This window comes from Kogia breviceps, chromosome 4 (assembly GCF_026419965.1).
Source record: "Kogia breviceps isolate mKogBre1 chromosome 4, mKogBre1 haplotype 1, whole genome shotgun sequence".
NCBI classification, from domain to species: domain Eukaryota; kingdom Metazoa; phylum Chordata; class Mammalia; order Artiodactyla; family Physeteridae; genus Kogia; species Kogia breviceps.
Window position 1 is genome coordinate 72,615,657 of NC_081313.1, and position 23,798 is coordinate 72,639,454.

A 23,798-nucleotide genomic window follows, 5' to 3' on the forward strand; every position below is an offset into this window, starting at 1 on the left:
TAGTGAATTTGAGGAAATGAGAAGAAACCTAGTAGAGTTGGAAATAAGGGAGTGGTAGGAGATGAGGCTTGTGATGCAGGCCCTATAAGGCACAGTAAGAAATTTTAACTTTTTTCCTATGAGAAGTCATAGAATTACTTTTAAGCAAGAGAGTGACATGATGAGATTTGGATTTTAGAAGGAACTCCCTGTTTGTAGTGAATTGAGTTCAGCAAAGGGTTGACATGGGAGCCAATTAAGTAGCTTTAGCTGTATTTAGGGGAAAGAACGTGGTGGTGTGAACCAAAGAGGGAGCAAAAGAGGCAAAGGAAAGTGAACAGCTTCTAAGAATTGTTTTTTTAAACTAGAACTATAGGATGTAGAGATTGGTTATAAAGAATGCAGAAGGTGGAACTGAGGATGTTACCCAAGTTTCTGGCATGAATGAATGGGTAGATAGTGGTGCCTTGAACTAAAATAATGATCCCTGGAGACTGGGAGAAGATGATGAGTTTTTTTTAAGGACATGCTGAGTGTGAAGTTCTTGTGAGATCTCCAGTGGAGACTCAGGGAGAAGTGGAATATGCAGAGCTAAAGCCCTGAACAGAGGTCCATGCTAGAGAAATACATTAGACAATTACTGACTTAGAGTTGGAAAATGGAGCCATTGCTTTGGAAGAGATCACATTGGTAGAGAGTACAGAGTGAAACCCAGAGAGACCTAGCATACTCTCCTGAGCAGCTAGTAAGGGTTGGGGAGAGATTTGAACTCTCCTTTTCTGACTAAAGTCCCAAATTCTCTCTACTGTCTCATGCTGATTTGCTTGATAAAGAGATAATGTGAGAGTTGGATCCACTTAAGCACTATTAATGTCACTAATTCAATAGCTCAACTAAGATGCTGCCTTTGTAAGTGATTTCTACATGGTGGTATTGTTCAATCTTTCATGTGATAGAAATAGTTTCATATGAGTTTCTGAGTATGCAGGTGAAGTATACTATGTAAACAGATGCATTCAGGCCCTTGCATATTCTTTTTTCTTGTTGAATAAGAAGGATGTGGGATTTCTACCATCTGGCAATATTGGAGGAAGGTGAAGTGATACTATTAGTAGAGAATACCATACAGATTTAAGGAAGGGATCTTTTCCCAAGTATCATATTATACTTGGCTCTGAAGGAGAAGAAAACTGAACTGTTTAGTTAATAGAACTACTTGGAACAATTAGAGGTCTGCATCTGGGTTTGAATTCTGGCTCTGTTATTATCTTTGTAACCTTAACCAAGTTATTGACTCTCTCCAAGGTTAGTTTCTAAATCTGCGTATGGAGATAATAATTCCTACTTCATAGAATTATTTTATAGCTCTCTGAGCAGCTCTAATTATGGAAAGTTTAGTGTTCTCCAGTCGCCCACCAAACAATTAAAAAATAAATCTAAACCATACAAAATAAAATAAATACTTGCTGAAATTACAATAGCATTGCAAGATTCTCTGACTCTCTTTAGCAGTTCATCTAAGTTGAACTTTTTATGTGCGCCCTGTGTATGTTGTCATTTATCTTCCTGAACTGAGGTCCATAACGGTTTGCTGAAGGTCTTTGTCCATTTCCCTGACCTATTCAGTTTTTGATGAATGACCTGGATGAAAACACAGGAAGCTGTCTTATCAGGTATGCAATGATACAGAGCTGAAACAAGCTAAAACAGCAAGCTGCCTATGTTAAGAGTACAGGTAGAACGAATATAGAAAACCTGTACTGTGACAGCTTGAAAATGAGAGTGAAAGAGACATAATCTGATGGGGGTTAATGTAAACAACTTGACATTTTAATTTAACCCAAACTCAGTAGCAATCAAATGTGTGACCAGATTGCTTAAACCATAGCAACTACAGTAACTACAAAAACAACACAGACCTGGGTTACATTAATAACAGTATGGAGGCAGCTGGGGGAACCATGTTTAAATTATAATCTACAATAGTCAGACAGCCCTGGCACCCTGTAACCACTTTCAGCAGGAATATTAACCAGCCAATGAGAAGTTAGAAGACAGTCCTATAAGAAACTTGGAGGCAGCTGGAGACAGCTAACCTGGAAAGAACTTAGTGAGATGTGATGGCTGTCTACGGATACTGGGAGGGCTGCTACAGGAAAGAAAGAATGGACTATATAGCTCCATTTGGAAGAACGAGAACAAATGGGTCAAAAATTAGGGAAGCAAATTTTTTTTTTTTTTTTTTTTTTGCGGTATGCGGGCCTCTCACTGTTGTGGCCTCTCCCGTTGCGGGGCACAGGCTCCGGACGCACAGGCCTAGCGGCCATGGCTCACGGGCTTAGTTGCTCCGCGGCATGTGGGATCTTCCCGGACCAGGGCACGAACCCGTGTCTCCTGCATCGGCAGGCGGATTCTCAACCACTGCGCCACCAGGGAAGCCCAGGGAAGCAAATTTTGAATCACGTTAAGAACTTTTATAGTCAGTAAGAATTTCAAAGTTGAAAAAGCTATGTCTAAAAGTAGAGAGCATCCAATCCTGAAATATATTCAAATGGGGGAAGTGACCAACTTTCAGATATGTTGTAGACAGATTTCCTGCTTTAGGGGGGATGGCATATAAAATTTAATCCAACTTAATAGAGATTGCTGTATTCTGTATGTCTTCTCCCAGTTTTGAGTAAATATGATTGTGGATGATGCACATTTAGTAAACTAATTAGATTCCTGTATGGCTAATGGTTTAGGAAAACTATTTAAAGTACCAGTGAAGTTTAATGTGTTTCAGATGGTACACCACACACTTTCATGGTTTTGTGGTGTGACCACAAGGGGAAAATTCAATAACTTCTGATTCTAAGTAGGTTACTTCTAATGAGTTACTTTGTGGTCAGAGGTTGTCGCCTTTACTAACCATGTTTTCCTGTTTATAAAATACTGTCTGCTAAAATCTTTTTTTTTAATGAGAATTCGTTTTTAAAACATTATGTAAAAGATAAGACTACTGTTAATCCAATCTTGTTAGTCGAACAGTTGAAAAAATTGAAAGAATATTAACATTTCAATAATTCTACTTCGTATTTCTAGCAATGTAGAAGAGAAATTGATATATGTATGTGTGCATAGCTTATGATGAAAAGTTAATCACTAACTTTTAATCATTGAGCTAAGGATGCAAGAATTATTTATTTTGATCTGCATTATATCTTCAATCTTAGAATAAATAGATTTAAATGAATTTATCTTGAAAAGTTATTTTACTTTTGCATCATACTTTTAATACATTGTAGTAAAAGGGGATTCTATTTTAGAGTGGGTTAAAGAGCAATTTTGTTGGTAAGCATGTTACATAACTTCTCTGAGCCTAGATTTTTCTTATTGAATGATTAGATTTGTAATAACAGTACCTCTCTTTGAAGATTGTAAAAAGACAAAATGAATGAATACATGGAAAGATCTTGGAATGATTCCTGGTATAGATTGCACACTCCATACAAATTTACCCATATTATCAGCTAAGCATATATGTAGGCTAATAATTCTTAGATTTTGAAACATGTTGAAATACTCTGTTTTTCCAGTATAATTTACATCTTTTTTTTGCAAAAGAGAATTAGCTTGATATAGGGGAACAAGAGGGCTGACAGTGTGAGGCAGACATGAGCTGAAAAGCCTTAGCAAGCTGATAACCTCTAACGTCTTTACTGAAGTTCACGCATGGCTCATAGCAGGCTCCAGAGCTGGTGGCCTTGACTGTTTCTTTAGACTTCCCCTTTCTTGACTGTTTCTTTAGACTTCCCCTTTCTTGAGTGTTTCTTTAGGCTTCCCCTTCCTTTGACAGGGAAGTCACACTGTGCATGATGGGAATAGAGTAACATTATTTTGCTTATTTTTTTAGAAGTATACAACTCACAAATTCCTTTTTGCCCATGGAAATTGAGTTATCCTTCTGTTTGCTCTTCATGTAAGATCACTCTGAAATTACTGAAACAGCAGGGTTATGTCTACTCTAAGAAAAACTGACAGTGAGAATTTAAGCTCTCATAGTACTTTTGCTCTATTTTCCTAGTTATTGTTCAAATTTTTGTTTCTTTTTCCTGTTTTGATTGGCTTTCATTTTAGAAATAGCATATGCTAATTGTACAAAACATTATCAAACACTATAGAGAAATATTAAATGAAAAGTACATCTATTTCTCCCTCTTTCATATGCTCTCCACCCTCTGCTCTACCCTCAACCCTACTCCCAAAGTTAAACACTGTTAATGTGGTTTCCTGTGTATGCCTCCAGATATAGTCCACAAATATATAAATATTTATAAATATATAAAGAAACACATGTGTGTGTTTGTGTGTATATAGTGTATATATGTTTACATATAGTGTGTGTGTATATATATATATAGTATATATATAAATTTACCCCATACTGATATACTTTTTTTTCTCTTCTATAATATGGTTATTCCATAATTTTTTTTCTGATTCCTATTAATGAAATGCTGGTTATTTCCAGTTATTTTTGCTATTATAAACAATGTTTCTTGGAATATCCTTACACTCTGAATATTTGTTTACTTACGGAATATCCATAGAATAAATCCCTATAACTAATGTCTTTGCTCTTAACATCTACGTGAAACATGCTACCAGATGGATTGCCAGACCATGTGTGAATTCATGCAGGAACTAAATCACAAGTAAATTATTTGAGATATTAGTATATAATATAGGTAAATAGAAACTTAATTTGCCTGTATATTCATTTGGCCCAGTTTTATGATCATTTCCTGTCACCAAGTTAAATTATATAATAATCTGCTTCAGTTATGATCAATATCCAAGCCTGGATTGTCCTTGCAGTCTGTTCATTTCGTGCCCAGAGACACAGCTTACTCAAAACTATAATGTTTTATTTTGAAACTAAAGCTTACTTGAAGAACATATTTCTTAAATGGTAGAATAAAGTTAGAAATCATTTCACAGTTGTACTTGAGCATTCATATCTTGTACTTTAATCTCTCCTTAAAATCTGGCTATGAAGAAGCAAATGTATGTATATTTATTTCTTGGTAGAAAGACTACTTAGTGCCAGAGCATAACAACAGGAAGAGAAATGCTAATACTAGCTGTGTTTTTCCTTTGTCATTGATTTAATTGGAGGGGACATCAAAGGTATTAAGGACAACAGACTGGTAATTATCAAGATAAAAATGATATATCCAGGAAATACTGAATTCTCCAATCCTCACAAAGCCTTGTAAAAATTGTTAAAAGGGAGGATAACTGGAACAAGGACATGTGGTAACATTTCTTAGACTCTCCTCTGAAACGAATGACTAAGAACGTATGGTAATGACAGAATTAATAGCATCCATGATCTCTGACTGAACTTGATGCTATATATCAGTGCAAGGTTTCTGGTGACACAATTAATAACCAAATATTAAACAACAGGCTAGATTCCAATCTTATTCCACATATCATGAAAATGTATGGGATTCAAGCAGCCTATTTTAACTTAAAAAAAGAAAAGGCATTTCTCCTTTATATTTTATAAATATAATATGTATTATATTAGCATATATTATATGAGAAAACTAATGAATCTGTGCTTATGGAGCATAGGAAAGCATTTATGACTTATTACCATCAAACAGTTAACGCAGTATAGCTTCAATTTTCCTGTGCAGACACTTGGAAGATAGTAGTGGTAATCACTGAAAATGTTACCGTAAAAATAAATAGACATGTCCGTCTATGAATGTAAGTAAATATGCTTATAGACACACCATCTTTTAGTTTATCCCTATCTATATTTGAACTAAATTGTATCTGGGTAATTCATTTGGTTGGTTTGCATGTTAATCAGAATCAGTTTAAATTCTAACAGCTTCAATTCCCAATTCTGAGAAATATGCTTCTTCTGTCCTCAATTTCCTCTGGTATTAGTAATAATAATAATAAAACTTAGGAGAGCAGTTGTCTTTATTAAATGAGGTATAGCTTAATGTGGGTTCTACATTTATTAACCAATTAGTAAGTACTGATTCCATTCTTCTTCTCTTCAACTGTTATATTTAACATTTGTAAGTTTCCACCAGTTTAACGTTGACCCCCTTCATTAGGAGTTCAAATCAGTTCTACAATTCTTTCTGACAAGGTAGTATATAAATGAATAAACTCAATAACTAAAGCAAATTATGAAATTATGAAATTCAATGAAAACTGTTAAATATTGAAATTGTGTACATCTTCATTTATTTGATATTTCTCAATAAAGATTGTATGCAGAGCATTTTACTAGGTACTACAAGGTATACAAAAATTAATCTACCATAGCTCACAGATATGTTTCAGCCACTTCTATTCTGATTAAGGCCTTTATAAGTTCTCATTTAGTGCTGGCAAAAAGTGGAGAGGGAGAGAGAATGGGATATCTCCATACTTGAACCAGGAAAATACATCTCCACTGGCACATACAATGAGTGCGGGAAAATGAGGACAAAAAAATAAGCTCTCATGGAAACAATAATATTGTCAGCATTTGTGTGACTTTCTATGGAAATAAATCTTAACCTTAGTCTTCACAAGATGCTTTGTTCTATAACTAACCCAAATATGAAAAAGCTATGTTTTTCTCTTGCTGCCTCAGCTTCCTTATCTCTAAATAAGATGTCTTGAGATAAGATGTCCATAAGATGGTTCTAACAAAGTGTTTAAAGGCTAGAGATAGAAATGTAACTGGAGACCTAGGTACTGAAATCTCGATTCACATTTAGTCTTTAGCAAGAAATATGTAAGTGTGGTAAGCTGTGCTCAGTCAGTATGAAGCATGTTGGTGAGAGTGACACCTTTAACTTATACTGAATTTTCATAATTCCTTTAGTTCTAACATTGGATAAACACAGATACTGAGGCACATATGCTATATATCTGGCAACATAAAAATATTATGCAAAGATAATGGTCTCTTGATACTCTAATCTTCAATTACAAAGGAGGAACCACGATTACAGGGAAAGGAATGTATCTCAAATGTTCCACTCCCACCTTATTGTGGAGAATGGCAGTACTGGAGCTTTTAACCCAAGTGCTTCAGAGGAGCAATATATGCCTCACTGTTTTTAGAACAGTGAAGAAAAACTAAGTTAATCTAAGCAAATGTTCAAATCATAAAAGGAATAATAAGCATATAGGCTAACTCACTGAACCCAAGTTCTGTAAGTACAGCTGGACCTCAAGGAGCTGTGAGTAGGAATGGAAGGCTTTGTCCCTTCTTCTTCTCTGCAAACACACTTTCTATCTTCACTGTGCTTTTGGCTACTTCCACCACTAAAGTTCATATGTTTTCTTTTCTCAGTTGACCAGCTTAACTATCACAAAATTTCAGGGAACTCAATGAGAGATGATTGGTCCAGCCTTGGTCAGGCTTTGTCACCAGATCCACAGCTGTGGGCAGAGGAACAGGGTCATGAGCCCACCCTGCATATGTTGGCAGGGGGTGGGGGAAGGTGAAGGGGGAGACAGGGTTCAGAGAAAGAGCACTGATGGCCTAGGCGTACATCCCAAAATATACCTACCGTACATACTATATTAAAATATTTTAAAATTCAAGTAAAACTTGAAGTGAGTTAGTCAACACAAATCTTAGGTTTAGGCCATATGGTATTTCCAGAATAATTAGATGTTGTTTCATTACATAGTGTTTCCATTCTTTAGCAAAAAAAAAAAAAAGTCATATAGTGGTAAATACTGTCCCTAGAGTATACCTCAATGATTGGATTCTTTTGAGAAGGAAAGAGATTTTTTTTTTTTAAATTAACAAAAGCTTCTGACATTTGGAGCTTGATTTGCTTAACTGAGTATTCAAGAATCAGTGACCCTGTACCTTGTGCTCTTTAGAGCAGAAGCATTGTGTGTGTAAATCTAACAAGCAATTTACATTTGTCTCAGTCTTATCTGAGGCTGTGGTAAAGGTCAGACAGTTGCTGAAACGTTCAGTGATTCTAACTGATGGAACTAATATTCATCTGTGTAAAAGTGGACATTTTGGAAATGCCCCAATCTTTATCATGATGAATCAACTTAAAAGTCATTTACCAATCTGTGCGCTCCTTCCTGATTCTTCCAGCGACTGCACCACTGAGTTACCATGTTATAAGGATACACACAACATCGAGTTAAGATAAATAATCTGTACTTTTATTTTAGAAATGGGTTAATCATCCTTACTTTGCATGAATTTTCATTCTCTAAATAGGCAGTATTGACCACTCCAGCATCAGACACTTGATACAGTCCCACCTTTTTGAGTCATGTCCCTACACTAATAATAAAAAGGAGGAAAAAAGCCTCTTGGACCTAATAATTTTTAAAAAGAGGTTAGAACAAATTTACATAAGCAGCAACTCAAAACATCCTTCATAATTACAGATAGATGCAGATGTACATAAAGATATGGAGTGCTGACAGGAAATAAAATTCAGAGACAAAAATCTTCAAGTAACCAAACATTTTTATCCTTTCCTGGTTTAGGCCAATCAATACTAAACCTTCAAGGCTAATTTGGTTCAGATAGAATCTTACCTGGAGGCCTCAGTAAACTGTCTGAAAGCCTTACCAGGAACATTAGGCATGTTGTTCTTCACATAGAAGAGTTTCCATTGTATCGCTGCTTACTTTTGGTCTTTATCTTTGGTTTTTCACACTGTCCGACATCCTAATAGGAGATTTAAGTGAGGTGGTCACAGTTTTTAGTGCTGACTATGTGCTTAGCACTTTATATGTAGTGTCTTATGTAATCTTTATAATAGCTTTGTTGTACAAATGAAGAAACTGAGATTGTTGTCACTTGCTCTGGGATCGTTGTCACTAATGTATAAAATATACATATATGATTAATCTGTACTCACACTCTATGATATGAAATTGAGAAGGGGATTTATCTAGTGGATAAGCATCATTGTGTGAAATATGTATGATATGACTTTCAATGTTGTTTCTGTAACAAAGGATAATAAAACATAAGTGATCTCATGGGAAAAGAATACTAGAAGGCAGAACATATAAGTTCTAGATTTGGCTTATATACACGCTAGGTGTGATTTGGGGCCAATAGTAACATTTCCAGGCCTCGGATTCCTTCTTCTATTTATCTAATGTATCCCTTCATCCCCCTCACTCTTTATATACACTTGTCCCTTTTATATTTTTATCTTAAGAAGACAAGAAATAACAGATATAAAGTGTGATATAAATATAAATGTTTTCCTTAATGATTTCTTCCCATTTGTTTGGAAAGTAAGATTCAAGAAGGTAAATACCTCTACCACCTCTATTACTGTTATAGCCCCAGTGCCTGGATGGGCCTTTGAAATTTAGTAAGCACTCAGTAAGCATTTATCAAGTGAATGAATGAAAAAGAGAGAGTGTAAATTGAGAAAGGAGAATGGCCGCAAAACCTACCCCATCACAGTACATTTTTCTTTGTGCAAACATTTTCTGTTTACTTGTCTGTCTCCCACTTGGGACTGAGACTGGGGCTGTTGTCACAACTATATCCCCATTCCCTGGAACAAGTGTCTGACTCTACCACATGATAAGCCCTCAATAAGTAAAAATTGTTTAAAAGCCTGGAACATAGGACTATTTACTTCTTTATCATCATGAAGCTGTTCATATGGAAAGTAAGTTTGAGTATGTGTGTGTTTCTTCAAAGACATTGACAGAACAATCACAGACGATTATGACTGAGTCAAATCGTCATAATCAAAACAAATTAAGCAAAATATAAAGTACAGTAAATAAAGTATTTACTAATGTTTTCAGACTTTTGAGATACCCTGAATTTCTCGGGTATATGAAAAAAATGAATATGTGAACTGACTTTAAAAATCAAATCAAAACTATAGTTATTGAGTAGAGCCTGGCCCTTTGTTGATCTGTTGTCACCCTTTATGCCTAAGCCAGGTGAGTGTGTTTCCTGTGCCACTAGGCCAGAGCCTGTTCATCTTATGCTCTGCTTCTTTCCTTAGTCTGTGAATTTCTGGTACGTGCTGGTGATGAATGATGAACACACAGAAAGGCGGTATCTGCTGTTTTTTCTTCTGAGTTGGGGACTTCCAGCTTTTGTGGTGATTCTCCTCATAGTTATTTTGAGAGGAATCTATCATCAGAGCATGCCGCAGATCTATGGACTCATCCACGGTGACCTGTAAGTACATCCAGGCAGAGCACACTGCCTCCTCAGCCTTTCTGTATCCAGGCTGCTTTACCGGTAGAAGGTGGGAGAGGTTGACTAAGGGGTCTGACTGAAGGAGCACCGTGAAGACCTTTGCCTTCCTGCCACACCTTCTAAATCTCTACTTTCTCTAATTAGCTCTATAAATAAGAATCTGTTGCCTCTCCAGTTCCTTTGATAGGTGCAGTTTTCTCAGGTGAATTGGTGTATCAAACAGTTCACAGCAATTTATACTTTACCATAATTTAGTTTGTTAGATTGGGACAAACAAAAATACCTAGTGAAATCAGGGAACTATGAAAATTTTGGTGAAGAATAGAATCAGTGACAAATTTGGAGTGTGGCATGTTATCTAAGGAGTCTGATATTTGGGGGGGGGGGGATGGGGAGTACGGCAGGCACCATCATTCATAAAATCCCTAAATACCAAAAGACTATCAGAGTGAATGGAGAGTGTCTGCAAAAGTACATGGGAAGGAGGCAAGGTCAGCTGGGTCCTTCTGACAGATTCTTATTAAAGTACACTGTAGTCTTGAAATCTAATGGATCTTTATACAGACATATATATGCACGCCTTAATCCTGAATCTGGTATCTTACAACCTTGAGGACCACTCAGCGCCTTTTATTGACTCCACATTAAAAAAAAAAACCCAACTTTGTGGTAATAAAGCTTAATCAACTCCCTTGGTGTAATGAGGATTTAGAGGAAAAAGTAACATTTCTAAATAAGAAAGAATAGCCTAGTCACAATCTTATGAAGACAATATTATCGAATTATCTCACAGGTTATTGTGAAGATAAAAATTAGTTAATAGATGTAAAGAATCTTTTAAAGTAAAAGTACTATATAAGCAGAAGTCATTTTCATATTATTATTGCCTCTGATCAATTATGACCATCCATTATATACTTAATCAACACTTGTTATTGATGTATGCAGATATACTTCACACGTGGGCAATCACAGATTAACATCCCATACCACATTAAACCAAAGGAGATGAGCTATGTAATACACACACACCCATTGAGACACCATATATAGTAATTTAGTCTTTTTATTGCAATTCAGTAAGATTCCCTCATACTGATTAATTTATAGCATTACAACAATAGTATTGAAATATAGTATTATATTTTGTTGATATAAAATTCTAAAAGCCTGGTCTTCTAGAAGGGAATGGTTGTGTCTTTTCACAGTTATATGATGACATATTACTACTCCTGGCATTAATTTAAATCTTGGGCTGCCAGGATTAATTTCAGAAAGTTCTGCATCATTCTTTGTCAAGTACAAAGTAACCATGAGACAAGTCCTGGTGGCCAGTAGCCATCTCTTTCATGAGCTCCCTGGCAAGATTGGAGTTATTTGGCAGCAGTTTTAGCATCACATGTATACACACCCAGTCTGGATAAATGGGTGTGTATCACCCGATGAAAGTGATGTTAATTAGAAGAAACTCTCTCTTGATGCTTCTAAAAGGATTTTTAAGAGAGAAATAAACTGTTATACAAGAATGTCCAAATCAACTGATTCTTAAAATATTTGCCTTCTGAGGCTTTTGCAGAAAGTTTTTTATTACCAGCTCAACTATAATAAATGCAATGTAAAATATATTAACCTTTACCCAATCTTAAAATTATAGCCTTATTCAACCAAAAGTGACTAACCTTTGTAAGTAGTATAGTTTACTTTTCTTCTTCATTCACATAGAATATTCATGTGAATTTATTCCAGTTTTTAAGAAATTCCGTATTTTTGATATTACTTTAATCTTAATGTAAGAATAAATTACCATGTTATTTTTGTAAAATATTGTATACTTATATCATCGTTTAAAAACATGCCTTTTCTCTGGAGACGATAGGATTTGTGGTTGTAAAATAACTGGACATCTGTTGTGCAGTGGTTGTTTGCAGTAATAAAACTTTCTTTTTAGTGAAGAATTTTCTCTAAGTAGATCTCTAATGTATTAATATGCTCAAGTTGTTATATTTACAATGTTTTTGTCAACTTTTGGAACCAAGATTATGATAATTTCGTAAAACCAGGAAGTGATTGCTCTTTTCCTATTAGCTGAATAAGTTTGCAAGTTTAGTGTTATTTCTTCTTTATTAGTTTGGAAGAAGTCACACATGAAGCCAGCTAGGCCTCAGGTTTTCTTTGTAGGAATACTTTTAATTACAGATTCATTTTCTTGTAAACATATAGAACTATTCATATTTTCCATATGCAGTTCTTTCTGTGTCAATTTGATAAATTGTCTTTTTTTCTAGGAATGTTTCCATTCCATCTAACCATTCAAATTTTTTAGTGTTTGTAAGATCCGTAGTAATGAATCTTTTTTGATATTGACAATTAGTGTCTTCTTTCACTATTTTTTCCTCTCCTCATCAGTCTTGCTGGGGTGTTTATGAATATTACTGTTTTTTCTCGAGTTCAGCTTTTGACTTCTTGATATTCTCATTTGTGCATTTATTTTCAATTTCATTTCAATTTAATCAATTTCTAGACTCATCTTCTTGATTTACTTTTGGATTTTATCTGACTTTTCTCTGTTTTTATTTATTCTATTTATCTTATTTATTTTATTTGCTTTGCTTACGATGTGCCAGGTACTATGTATTTATTTTGTTTAAAAACATTTCCCCAGCTTTATTGAGATATAATTCATATATATAATTTTGTAAGGTTAAGGTGTAGTACAGTGTGATGCTTTGATACCCACATCTATTGTGAACTAATTACCACAATAAGGTTAGTTAACACCTCCATCACCTCACATAATTACCGTGTGTGTGTGTGTGTGTGTGTGTGTGTGTGTGTGTGTGTGTGGTTAAGAACATTTAAGATTTCTTCTCTTAGCAACTTGCAAGTATATAATATATTATCGTTAATTATAGTCACCATGCTACACGTTGGATCCCCATAACTTATTTGTCTTATGCTAGAAATTTGTGCCTTTTGACCAATATCTCCCCACTTTCCCCATCCTCGGGTCATGGCAACCACCATTCTAATCTCTGTTTCTATGAGTGCAGCTTTTTAAAGATTCCTCATATAAGTGAGATTATACAATATCTATCTTTCTCTGTCTAAAGTACTTCACTTAGCATAATGCCCACAAGGTCTATCCATGTTGTTGCACATGGCAGGCTTTCCTTCTTTCTTGTGGCTGAATAATATTGTAGTGTATTGTATATATTGAAATATATATCTCACATCTTTATGCATTCATTCATGGACAGACACTTAGGTTGTTTCTATATCTTGGCTATTGTGAATAATGCTGCTGTGAACATGGGGGTGCAAATATCTCTTCAAGATCCTGATTTCATTTCCTTTATATATATATATATATATAAATATATAAATATATATATATATATAAAAATATATAAATATATATATATATATATATATATATACACCAAGAGGTGGGATTGCTGGATCATATGATAGTTCTATTTTTAACTTTTTGAGGAACCTCCATACTGTTTTCTGTAGTGGTTGTAACAATTTACATTCCCACCAACAGTATGTAATCTTTATTATTTCCTTCCTTCTGCTAACTTTGGGCTTAGTTTTTTCTTTTCCTAGTTCCTTGAGGTTTAGACTTAGGTTGTTTGAGATCTTTCTTTTTTCATCATGTAGGCTTTTATCCCTACAAACTTCATCTTAGAACTGCTTTTGCTGTATCCCATAAGTTTTGGTATATTGTGTTCCATTTTTGTTTGTTTCAAGATTTTTAAAATTTCCCTTTTGATTCCTTCTTTGACCCATTGGTTGTTTAGGAGTATATTGTTTAATTTCCACATATTTGTGAATTTTCCAATTTTCTTCCTTTAATTGATTTCTAGTTTCATACTATTGTGGTTGGAAAAGATACTTGATGTGATTTCAGTCTTTTAAGATTTGTTAAAACTTTTTTGTGGCCTAATATATGATCTATCCTAGAGAATGTTCTGTGTGCACTTGAGAGGAATGTATATTCTGTTGCTGTTGGATGGCATGTTCTATATGTCTTTTAGATCCATTTGGTCTAAAGAATAGCTCAAGTCCAACATTTCCTTATTGATTAACTGGGTGATATATCCATTGTTAAAAGTGGGATGTTGAAGTCTCCTACTATTATTGTATTCTCGTCTACTTCTCCCTTCAGATTGGTTAGTATTTGCTTAGTATATTTGGGTTCTCTGATGTTGGGTACATATATATTTATGATTATTAGATCCTCTTGATAAGTTGACCCTTTATCATTATATAATGGCCTTCTTCATCTCTTGCTACACCATTTGATTTAAAGTCTATTGGTATGATGTAAGTATAGCTACCCCTGCTCACTTTCAGTTCCACTTGATGGAATATCTTTTCTCATCCCTTCACTTTGAGCCCATGTGTGTTCATAAAGCTAAAGTGAATCTCTTATAGGCAGCATATATTGGACCTTTTTAAAAAAAATCTATCCAGCCATTCTATGCCTTTATATTGAAGAATTTAATACATTTACATTTAGAGTAATTATCGATAAGGACTTACTAATACATCTTATTAATTGTTTTTTGGCCTATTTTATTGTTCCTTTCTTCCTTTTTCCTCTCTTGCTATTTTCCTTTTTGAATCTGTGATTTTCCATAGTGATATGCTTTCATTCCCTTCTCTTTATCTTTTGTGTGTCTACTGTAAGTTTTTTGCTTTGTGGTTACCATGAGGTTTACATAAAATATCTTACTGATATAACAGTCTGTTTTATTGGTCAACTTCATTTGCATACAAAAACTGCTCTTTTACTCCTCTCCTTTTCTTTTTTGGGTCACAATTTACCTCTTTTTATATTGTGTATTTATTAACAAATTAATGTAGCTATAGTTATTTTTAATACTTCTGTCCTTCAACTTGTTTAGTAGAGTTAACTGGTGAATACACTACCTAACTACTGTATCAGAATATTCTGAAGTTGACTACATGCTTACCTTTACATGTATTGTATATTTTCATATGTTTTCATGTGACTAGTATCCTTTCATTTCAGCTTGAGGAACTCCTTTCAGCTTTTCTTGTAAGGTAGGGCTAGTGGTAATGAATTACTTCAGTCTTTTTTTTTCTCCTTAATTTCTGAAGGACAGCTTTGCCAAGTAGGGTATTGTTGGTTGGTAGGTTTTTCTTTCAGCACTTTGAATATATCCTCCCACTCTCTTCTGGGGTACCTCTAAGGTCTCTGCTGAGAAATCCACTGATGGCATTTTGAAGGTTTCCTTGTAAGTTACAAGTGTCTTCTCTTACTGCTTTTAAGATTCTTTCTTTGTCTTTGATTTTTGACAGTTTTATTATAATGTGTTTTTCAGAGAAGATCTCTGTAAGTTGAGTTTGTTTAGGGACTTCTATTATTTATTCAGAAGTCCAATAAACATCTTTACCAGAATGACATGCAGCTATCTTATATTTAACAGGTTTAAAATTAATCTCTTAAATGTGTTCTTTGACCTACATTCCCTAGGAAATGTCCACCATCTACCTAGGTACCCATGCTGTGAACCTGAGAGGTTTTCTACTGTTTTCCCCTTACATTTCACATCCTATTAATCACAAATTGTTTCCTAGTCTAACTCCTAAATGTCTTCCTACTACTTTCTCATTTTCATCTCTTATTTCATCACCATCTCTTCAGTTCATTTGTGTCCTCTTTGTCTTGTCTGTTGGGTTGCCTCTTAACTTGTATTCTTATCTCTAATTTCTTCCTTTTACAGTCCATTCACTAAATTTTGAAAAATGGAAATAACCATATCACTCTGATGCTTAAAACCCAGGAGGTGCTTTTCATTACCGTCAAGGTCATGGATTGTTAGGTTGTCCACGGTTTGACTCTAAACTATTGAACTAGCTTCTTTTAGCATCCTTCCCACCCATCCTTTCCAGTTATCCTTTGTAACTGAATCATTTGATATTTCCCATGGTCTCCTATGCATATACCTTTTTTTTTTTTTTTTTTTTTTTTTTTTTTTTTTTTTTTTTTTTTGCGGTATGCGGGCCTCTCACTGTTGTGGCCTCTCCCGCTGCGGAGCACAGGCTCCGGACGCACAGGCTCAGCGGCCATGGCTCACGGGCTTAGTTGCTCCGCGGCATGTGGGATCTTCCCGGACCAGGGCACGAACCCGTGTCCCCTGCATCGGCAGGCGGACTCTCAACCACTGCACCACCAGGGAAGCCCTCCTATGCATATACCTTTAACTATATCTTCTATGTCTCAAATACTTTTCTTTCTTTATGGCTGCCAAAAAAATACCTATTTTTCCTCTAAACATCAACTTAAATATCAACTCTTTAAAGTGTCTAGTTTCAGATTAAAACACTACCTCTTATATATAACCTTGGTAGACTCAGAACCCATCATAAATCCTATGATTGTACCAATCATACTATATTATGAATACTTGAGTAAGTTAACTATGTAAATTGAAATTCATCCTGGAGGTCAGTGATGAATTACAGAATATATGGTAAAAATAATTTATGAAGAATATGTGGGGCTTAATTTACCCCTTGATGGAACTATCTGAACTGGAAAAAAGAAAAGCCTTAATAACCAAGGCAAGTTTACACAAATGTGGATTTAGAGAAAATTTTCATGCTTTCTCTATAATATATACCTAATAAAATTTTACACAGTAATATGGTTAGCAAAATGTCACCAAATGATACTAATGTCTCAAAATTTTAAATACTGCATGAGGCATGTCATATCTTACAAGAAAAATGTCTTCTTATACATATATAATAGAGGAAATTCTAATTTACCAAGAGTAATGGATTTTTGAATCTACATTTAAATCACACAACATGATTTAGAGAAAGGTTTTAAAGAGCCTATAAAATTTTAAATTTACTTTTGTCTCTGAAGTAGAACACCCAATATAGACTTGTTACCACTTCTTTGTCACTGAGCCGGTCAATGCTATGAAACTATGAAAAACTATACTATGCTCAAAGTTAACAAAAGAAGGCTTCCTATACCTTTAAAAAATTTTAAAGACATTTTCATTACTTCTTGAAAATTTTGCTAGAAATTCTTCTAGCTTTCTTTTTTATCTTATAATTGAACAGTGTTTAACTAAAGTAAAGCTAAAGTAAATGAAGTCTGTCCTTAATTGATTTCCATTGGTTACCAGAAGTAACTCTATTGAGAGTACCTAGAGGTAGTCTCTGTTGCGTGGTGTATATTTAGTGTCTTTGGAAGTAGCCACCGATTTTTCTTGGGTTGGCTTCTCAGCTGCTCTAGGAAAAGGAACAATCTGAAGAAAAATCCCTAGCTTTATCATGCCAAATGCAGAGGAAAGAGAATACAGAAGGGTCAAGAGCCAGGGTAGAAGCCAAAGGAATATGGCCCTGAGACATTGTCCCTAAATAAATAATATGCTGTTAATCTGGGGCCACAATTGTGTGACTATGGAAGGATAGAGTGATTAAGAATGAGTGGCAGAGTCATGTCATACAGAGGGGAGAGTGAAGATTTACTTATCTCCATATTCCTATCTCTGAGCTGTAAGACCCTGACACATTAATAAATGTCAGTAACAGTAAAAATGACATAACAAAGATAATAGGTTATTTATACTTCCACAACACTTGCTTTTTTCTCTTTCTTGCTAGGTCGTATGAATTCAACCTTAAAGAAAAAAATCGCTTACTGAATAACTATTATGTGCTAAGGCCTAAGTGAATTCTCTTCTATTTAAGCTAAGAATTTGTTTGCTCATGATGAAAAAATGCATAACTTAATTTAAAAATTGATTACAGTTTTTTAGTTTTTCAGTATTTTAGTTTCTTAATATTTTGGCATCATGTTTTATTTTAGATATTCTTAACAAATCTTAGTTATAACCTATTCTGATTATCCTGCTCCTGAACTGAATTACTTGTTTTATAAATAACTCAATCCTCTGAAAACAATCTAATTTTGCTAGCTATATTAGGAGAAATGTAGTTAACGTAGAGGACAAATCTGTATATTCTAAATTAGAACTAAGTAGGAGATACAGCTCTGTATGGGAAGTATGATATCATATGAGAGTCTTTATTTTCACTGAATTACTTAAAAAGAGAATCGTGAAAAATGTTTATAAATACAGGGAGCCTGTTTACCTATCGTCTGAGGATTAGAGAAAATTGCAGTAAGTTTATGGAACAGAGATGTTGTCAGGATCTCTTCAAGGATTTTCTCAGGTGGGTGGTATGTTATTGCACATGGGTGTGTACACACACACACACACACACACACACACACACACAAATACATGAATAGAAATAGCAGCTTTCAATTCTCATTTTCCATTTATTCCAAACTCCAGATAAAAAAATATTGAGAGTATGCTTCTCCACAAAGTCTTAGAATCATAGAATCAAAGTGTTGGAAAACTTCCAGGCATGTCCTCAAAGGCATATCATGATTCAAACCCCTGTTCAAAGACTCGTTAGCATCTTGAACTTCTTACTCTAAACATACTCAGTTTATATGACCTTTTATAGCTGCTGATTATACAACTCATTCTACTATCCTTACCTCATTCCTTAGCATATGTTAGCTTTAGCTCTCCTAGCGCCAGCCTCAGCTTTTCTGACTACTGCTGTATCTCTCCAAGAAAAATTCCAACTGGTGCTTTGACTTACACCCCTCATGACTTCTCTTAAGTCCCTGGATCCTCTTATTCACATGCAAGATGGAACCTAGGTGAAAAGAGAACCTTAAAAAGCACTGGATCCAGTTTCCATAAAATCCTTGGGTAATCTTTACAGCAATTCCTGACAAATGTTCATTCACTTTATATTTGAACTCCTCTATGAGAAAGCATGTATATCCTCCCAGGACTTTCCACATAGAGTAGAAATCTTTTAGATTCTGGCTCAAAATCTAATTGCTGGATTCACACCGAAAAACCCCCTAAACATTTTGATTTAATAATCCTTCGGTTTGTCACTGTTATTTTGTTTCCAGGCTAAACATTTCTTATTTGTTCAAATATTTCCACATATAGCATGCTTTTGCATCTTTTCACTATCTTAGTATCTCTCCTCTAAACTTGTTCTATCTATCCATCTATATCCATCTTCTTCTCTTACATTTTATTTTGGAAAGAATTTTAAACACAGAAAAGGTGAAAAAATGGTCAGAGTTCACATATATCCTTCACTCAAGAACATATATATATGTACTTATATAACCATAGTACAGTGATCAAAACCAGGAAATTAACTATGATAAAACACTTTAACTAAATGGCAAACCTTCTTCAAATTTCACCAGTTTTCTCCATCTTTGGAGACAAGCATATGATTTTATTAATGTACCTCAATATATTAATGTGATGTATGATATTATTAGATAGAGCATACCTACCATTCCTAGAAGAAATCCCTCCTGGTCATTGTATTATTTCTTAATATGGAGCTGGATTCTCTTTATTTATATTTCACTTAGTATTATCGTATCACTATTCGTGAATGATGTTGGTTTATAGTTTTTTTTTCCCCTTTGGACTGCCTTTATTTGGTTTAGGTAACAGTGTTTTACTTGCTTTATAAAAGGACTTAGGAAGTTTTTCTTCCTTTTAACAGTGCATGAGACAGTCTGGTCTCAAAAGATTTGGTAGAATTCCCCTGTGAAACCATCTGGGCCTGTTTCTTTTTGTGGAGTTGTCCCTCAATAACTTTTTCTAGTTCTCTGTAGAAATTGGTGTGTTTAAGCTTTCTAAATCAAATGGGAACAATTTTGATAGTCTGTATTAAGCTAGGATTTTATCCATTGTGTGTAGGTTTTCAAATTCATCTACATGGAGGACTGCAAATCCTCATCACTTCTTTATGATATACCCACAAACATAAAATTCTGTTCTCCACAAATGATATCACCATAGTGACCTAGTTTGGCTAATGTCAGACAGAATGACAGAGTTCTTTATTAATTGCTTGTAGCTATAGATAATGAAGAGAAGGCATATAATAGCCTTAAAATGTGTCTAGCATACCTTTGCCATTATTCAGTTTAATCTGAATAATAATTACAAGGGTTTTTGTATTCTGTACCTGTGTCCCCATAATGTGGTGTATTACTTAAGATACACAAGCAAAATAAGTTTTCTTATTCAAGTAAGAGAAGTTGCCATTAGAAGACAAAAGATGAGAATTATCTGTGATCAGTTTAATATTCTAAGTTAAATGACCTGAGTCATTTTACCTGTTGTAATTACTGGACAAATTCATAGATAGATTACCTCCCTTACTCCTTCTTTCCATAAACATTCATTGAATACTATATAGGATATCCAAAAAACCAATTCTACCATGTCCTATATTTGAGTAAAAATTATACATTTTTTAACATTCATTTAAAATCTACCTGTGATATCCTTCTATGTAAAGGAGACAGCATCACCAAATAGCATTATCAGTAAAAAGAATATTTATTTAGTCACTCTAGCTGGTTGACACTTATAAGTAAGCACCCATGGCCAGATGCAACTCTGACTCTTATTTCTAGTACACAGGCATCCAACTCTTAAGTAAATGTGCTTAATATTTGGCACACCCAGGTACTGAAATGTAGGGACCTAAAAAAAGTGTACTTTAGCCAATTCACTGTATTCACTCTGTGTAGGGAGGTGGCTGTAAAATTTTTCTTGATCAGAACACAGTGGAAAGAGCAGAGGCTTTGGAGGTAGATAGACAAGACGTTAACTACTGGCTCAGCTATGTTCTAGCTCTGTGACCCTGAGCCGGTTACTCTCTGAGAGTTTGCTGTTACCCATCTGTGGAATAGGTATAATAAAACCTGTGTGTCATAGGATTGTGATGTGGATTGAGTGAGATAATGCCTGTAGAGAAAATGCATGTGCAGTACCTGGCACGGGTTGCGGGGGGGGGGGGGGGTCAGTTCATGACAGCCTTGTGATGGGTCTGTGAATGTGTGTCACATGTGAAATAATAATTACATGTAATCTATCAGACAAGCCTGGCTAAACGTTATTGACCCTATGAATTCCTGAAGGGCAGCTTATCATTTTACTACCTCCAGTTATTCTGAAACTATTATTTAAATTATTTCTATCATTTTCTTTTGCATCTTTGACATTAGGATTACAAATAATACACTCTTTAATATTTCTGAAACTCAGAAGCTTTTATCAACCAAAGTCAGGAGTTTGGTTTATTTTGCTTTCTTTTGTGTTTGTCATAAATGAGAACAAAATGCCTCTAAAGCTTGCAGTCTTCTATGATACTATCTCATTTGGTTTAGATCGATACAACAGAATACCGTTGACTGCTGGGTGACTTAAACAGCAAACATTTATTTCTCACAGTTCTGGAGGCTGGAAATCCAGATCAGAGTGACAGCAAGGTCAGGTTCTTGGTGAGGGCCCTCTAGCTGGTCTTATCCTCACATGGCCTTCCTTGGTGCATGCAGAGAGAGATCTTGTGTTTCCTCTTATCTCAGAGCCTTAATCCCATCACAAGGCCCCACCTTATAACCTAATCTAACAGTAATTATTTCCCAAAGGTGCCATCTCCAAATATATCACATTGGGGGTTAGAGTTTCAACATATGAATTTGGGGAGAGGAGGAACACAAACATTCAGTCCATAGCTGGTATTTTTATAGTTTATCTAAATGTAAATACAATCTGAAGTGAAAGATTAAGTATCCATTTAGTTCCAGGGAGTCCTTTTAGGTAAGGCCACAGGTTGTAAAAAATAATAGAACATTAGCTTCATGTATGTTGAAAGGTGAGGAACTGTATCCTTCCATATCCAGAAACAACTAGATTTATTCTAATATTATTTTCGGACAGTAGTGTCATATAAATATTTTTATTTGTGATTACTCAGTAGTATCAGTAATAGCTTTTTCCAAGTCTCCATACTTATAACAATATTATAATATGAAACTTCACCTATAATTTCATATTAAAGGTATTTGGTATGTATTTTTCTACCTTTTCTCTATGTATATTCTAGTATATTCATACGCACATGCTCATGCCTACATAAATATGCACTCACAATGAAAACAGGATATGTTCTGTTTTGCAATCAACTTTTTATTTATGGGACAATTTTCTATATCCGTATATATCAATCACATTTTGTACTGTAATGTTCTATTATATTTATTTCACCAAACTTCTATTGGTAGGCTTTTGGACTATTTCCAGTTTTTCTTTATAACATTGTAATGAGTATCCCTATATAGGTATCTTTGTATACTTGTGTTCTTATTTGCCATAGGATGAATTTTGAGCAGTGGAATGGCTCATTCAAAGAAGACATATAGGGGCTTCCCTGGTGGCGCAGTGGTTGAGAGTCCGCCTGCCGATGCAGGGGACATGGGTTCGTGCCCCGGTCTGGGAAGATCCCACATGCCGTGGAGCGGCTAGGCCCATGAGCCATGGCCGCTGAGCCTGCGCGTCCGGAGCCTGTGCTCCGCAATGGGAGAGGCCACAACAGTCAGAGGCCCACGTACCGCAAAAAAAAAGAATATGTAATTTTTTACTTTAAAAGATATTACCAAAGCGTTTTCTAAAATGGACACACCTATTTGCACTCAAATCACAAAATATGACAGAACCTGTTGCTCCACGTTCTTGACAACTCTGGGCATTGTAAGTTTTTTTTCAGTGTTTGCCAACGTGAGGTAGGTAGGTAGGTAGGTAGGTAGATATATAGATAGATAGATAGACAGATATACACATACACACATAGACATATATGTTTATATATATACATATATAGGTAGATATGTTTTATATGTATATACAGATACATGTTTTAATAGCATCATTTATTATGTATCAGACATCATACTAAGTACACGTCTCATTTATATATCATTGCATACACTTATTTACCATTTTTATCTATTTTGTGACTTGCTTGTCCATCTTTCTCCATTAATTTTTCTGATTGTTCATGTTTTCCAATAATTTGAAGAGTAGTGTTTCCTTGTTTTCTTTTTCACTTTTTTTGGAGGTGAGGTGCACTATATGAGGGCTATTAGCTTTTGTCTCCCTTGAATTTTTATTTCTCTATTAACACATCTTTCTCCTATCCATTTGTAAGGAAAATTTACATTTTAATGTATGAGATAAGCCTTTGTGTGATATCAGATTATTTCAGAGAATTAGTTTTAATGTTTTGTGTGCTAATTGAATTTTCCAAGTACAATAATGGTACAGTTAACACATTGAGAACATTTAAAGTGATTTACTCAGGGTCAAAATGGTGAAAAGGTGTTGCCACAAGAATCTCAGTCTGTGTTCATCCTAATTTATTAACTAGAGGCAGAATCAGGAAGAATAATGATTACATTTTAATGCAGAGTGCTAAGAACTTAGGCATTTGAAATATCAAGCTGAATAAAGCATTAGGAAAGAGGTAATTGTAAATCTGCAGGAGGTGGAGTTGTAATGAGAGATGCTTGTGAATTGCATTTCATCTTGCTTATTTTCTTTAAAAATTTTGCAGATGAAATGAAAAAAATTGATCAGCTTTCATTTTCAGATGCTTTGCATTACAAGGTATTTTGCAA

At 34.8% G+C, this 23,798-nt stretch overlaps 1 protein-coding gene across 1 annotated transcript in view; it reads left to right on the top strand.

Moving 5' to 3' along the window:
* Positions 1 to 23,798, top strand: part of ADGRV1 (adhesion G protein-coupled receptor V1) — a 558,169-nt gene that overhangs the window by 383,062 nt on the left and 151,309 nt on the right. Inside the window, exon 85 of the mRNA XM_067031321.1 lies at positions 10,014 to 10,192. Coding sequence (XP_066887422.1) covers positions 10,014 to 10,192 — 179 coding nt within the window. The remainder of the gene's footprint in view (positions 1 to 10,013; positions 10,193 to 23,798) is intronic.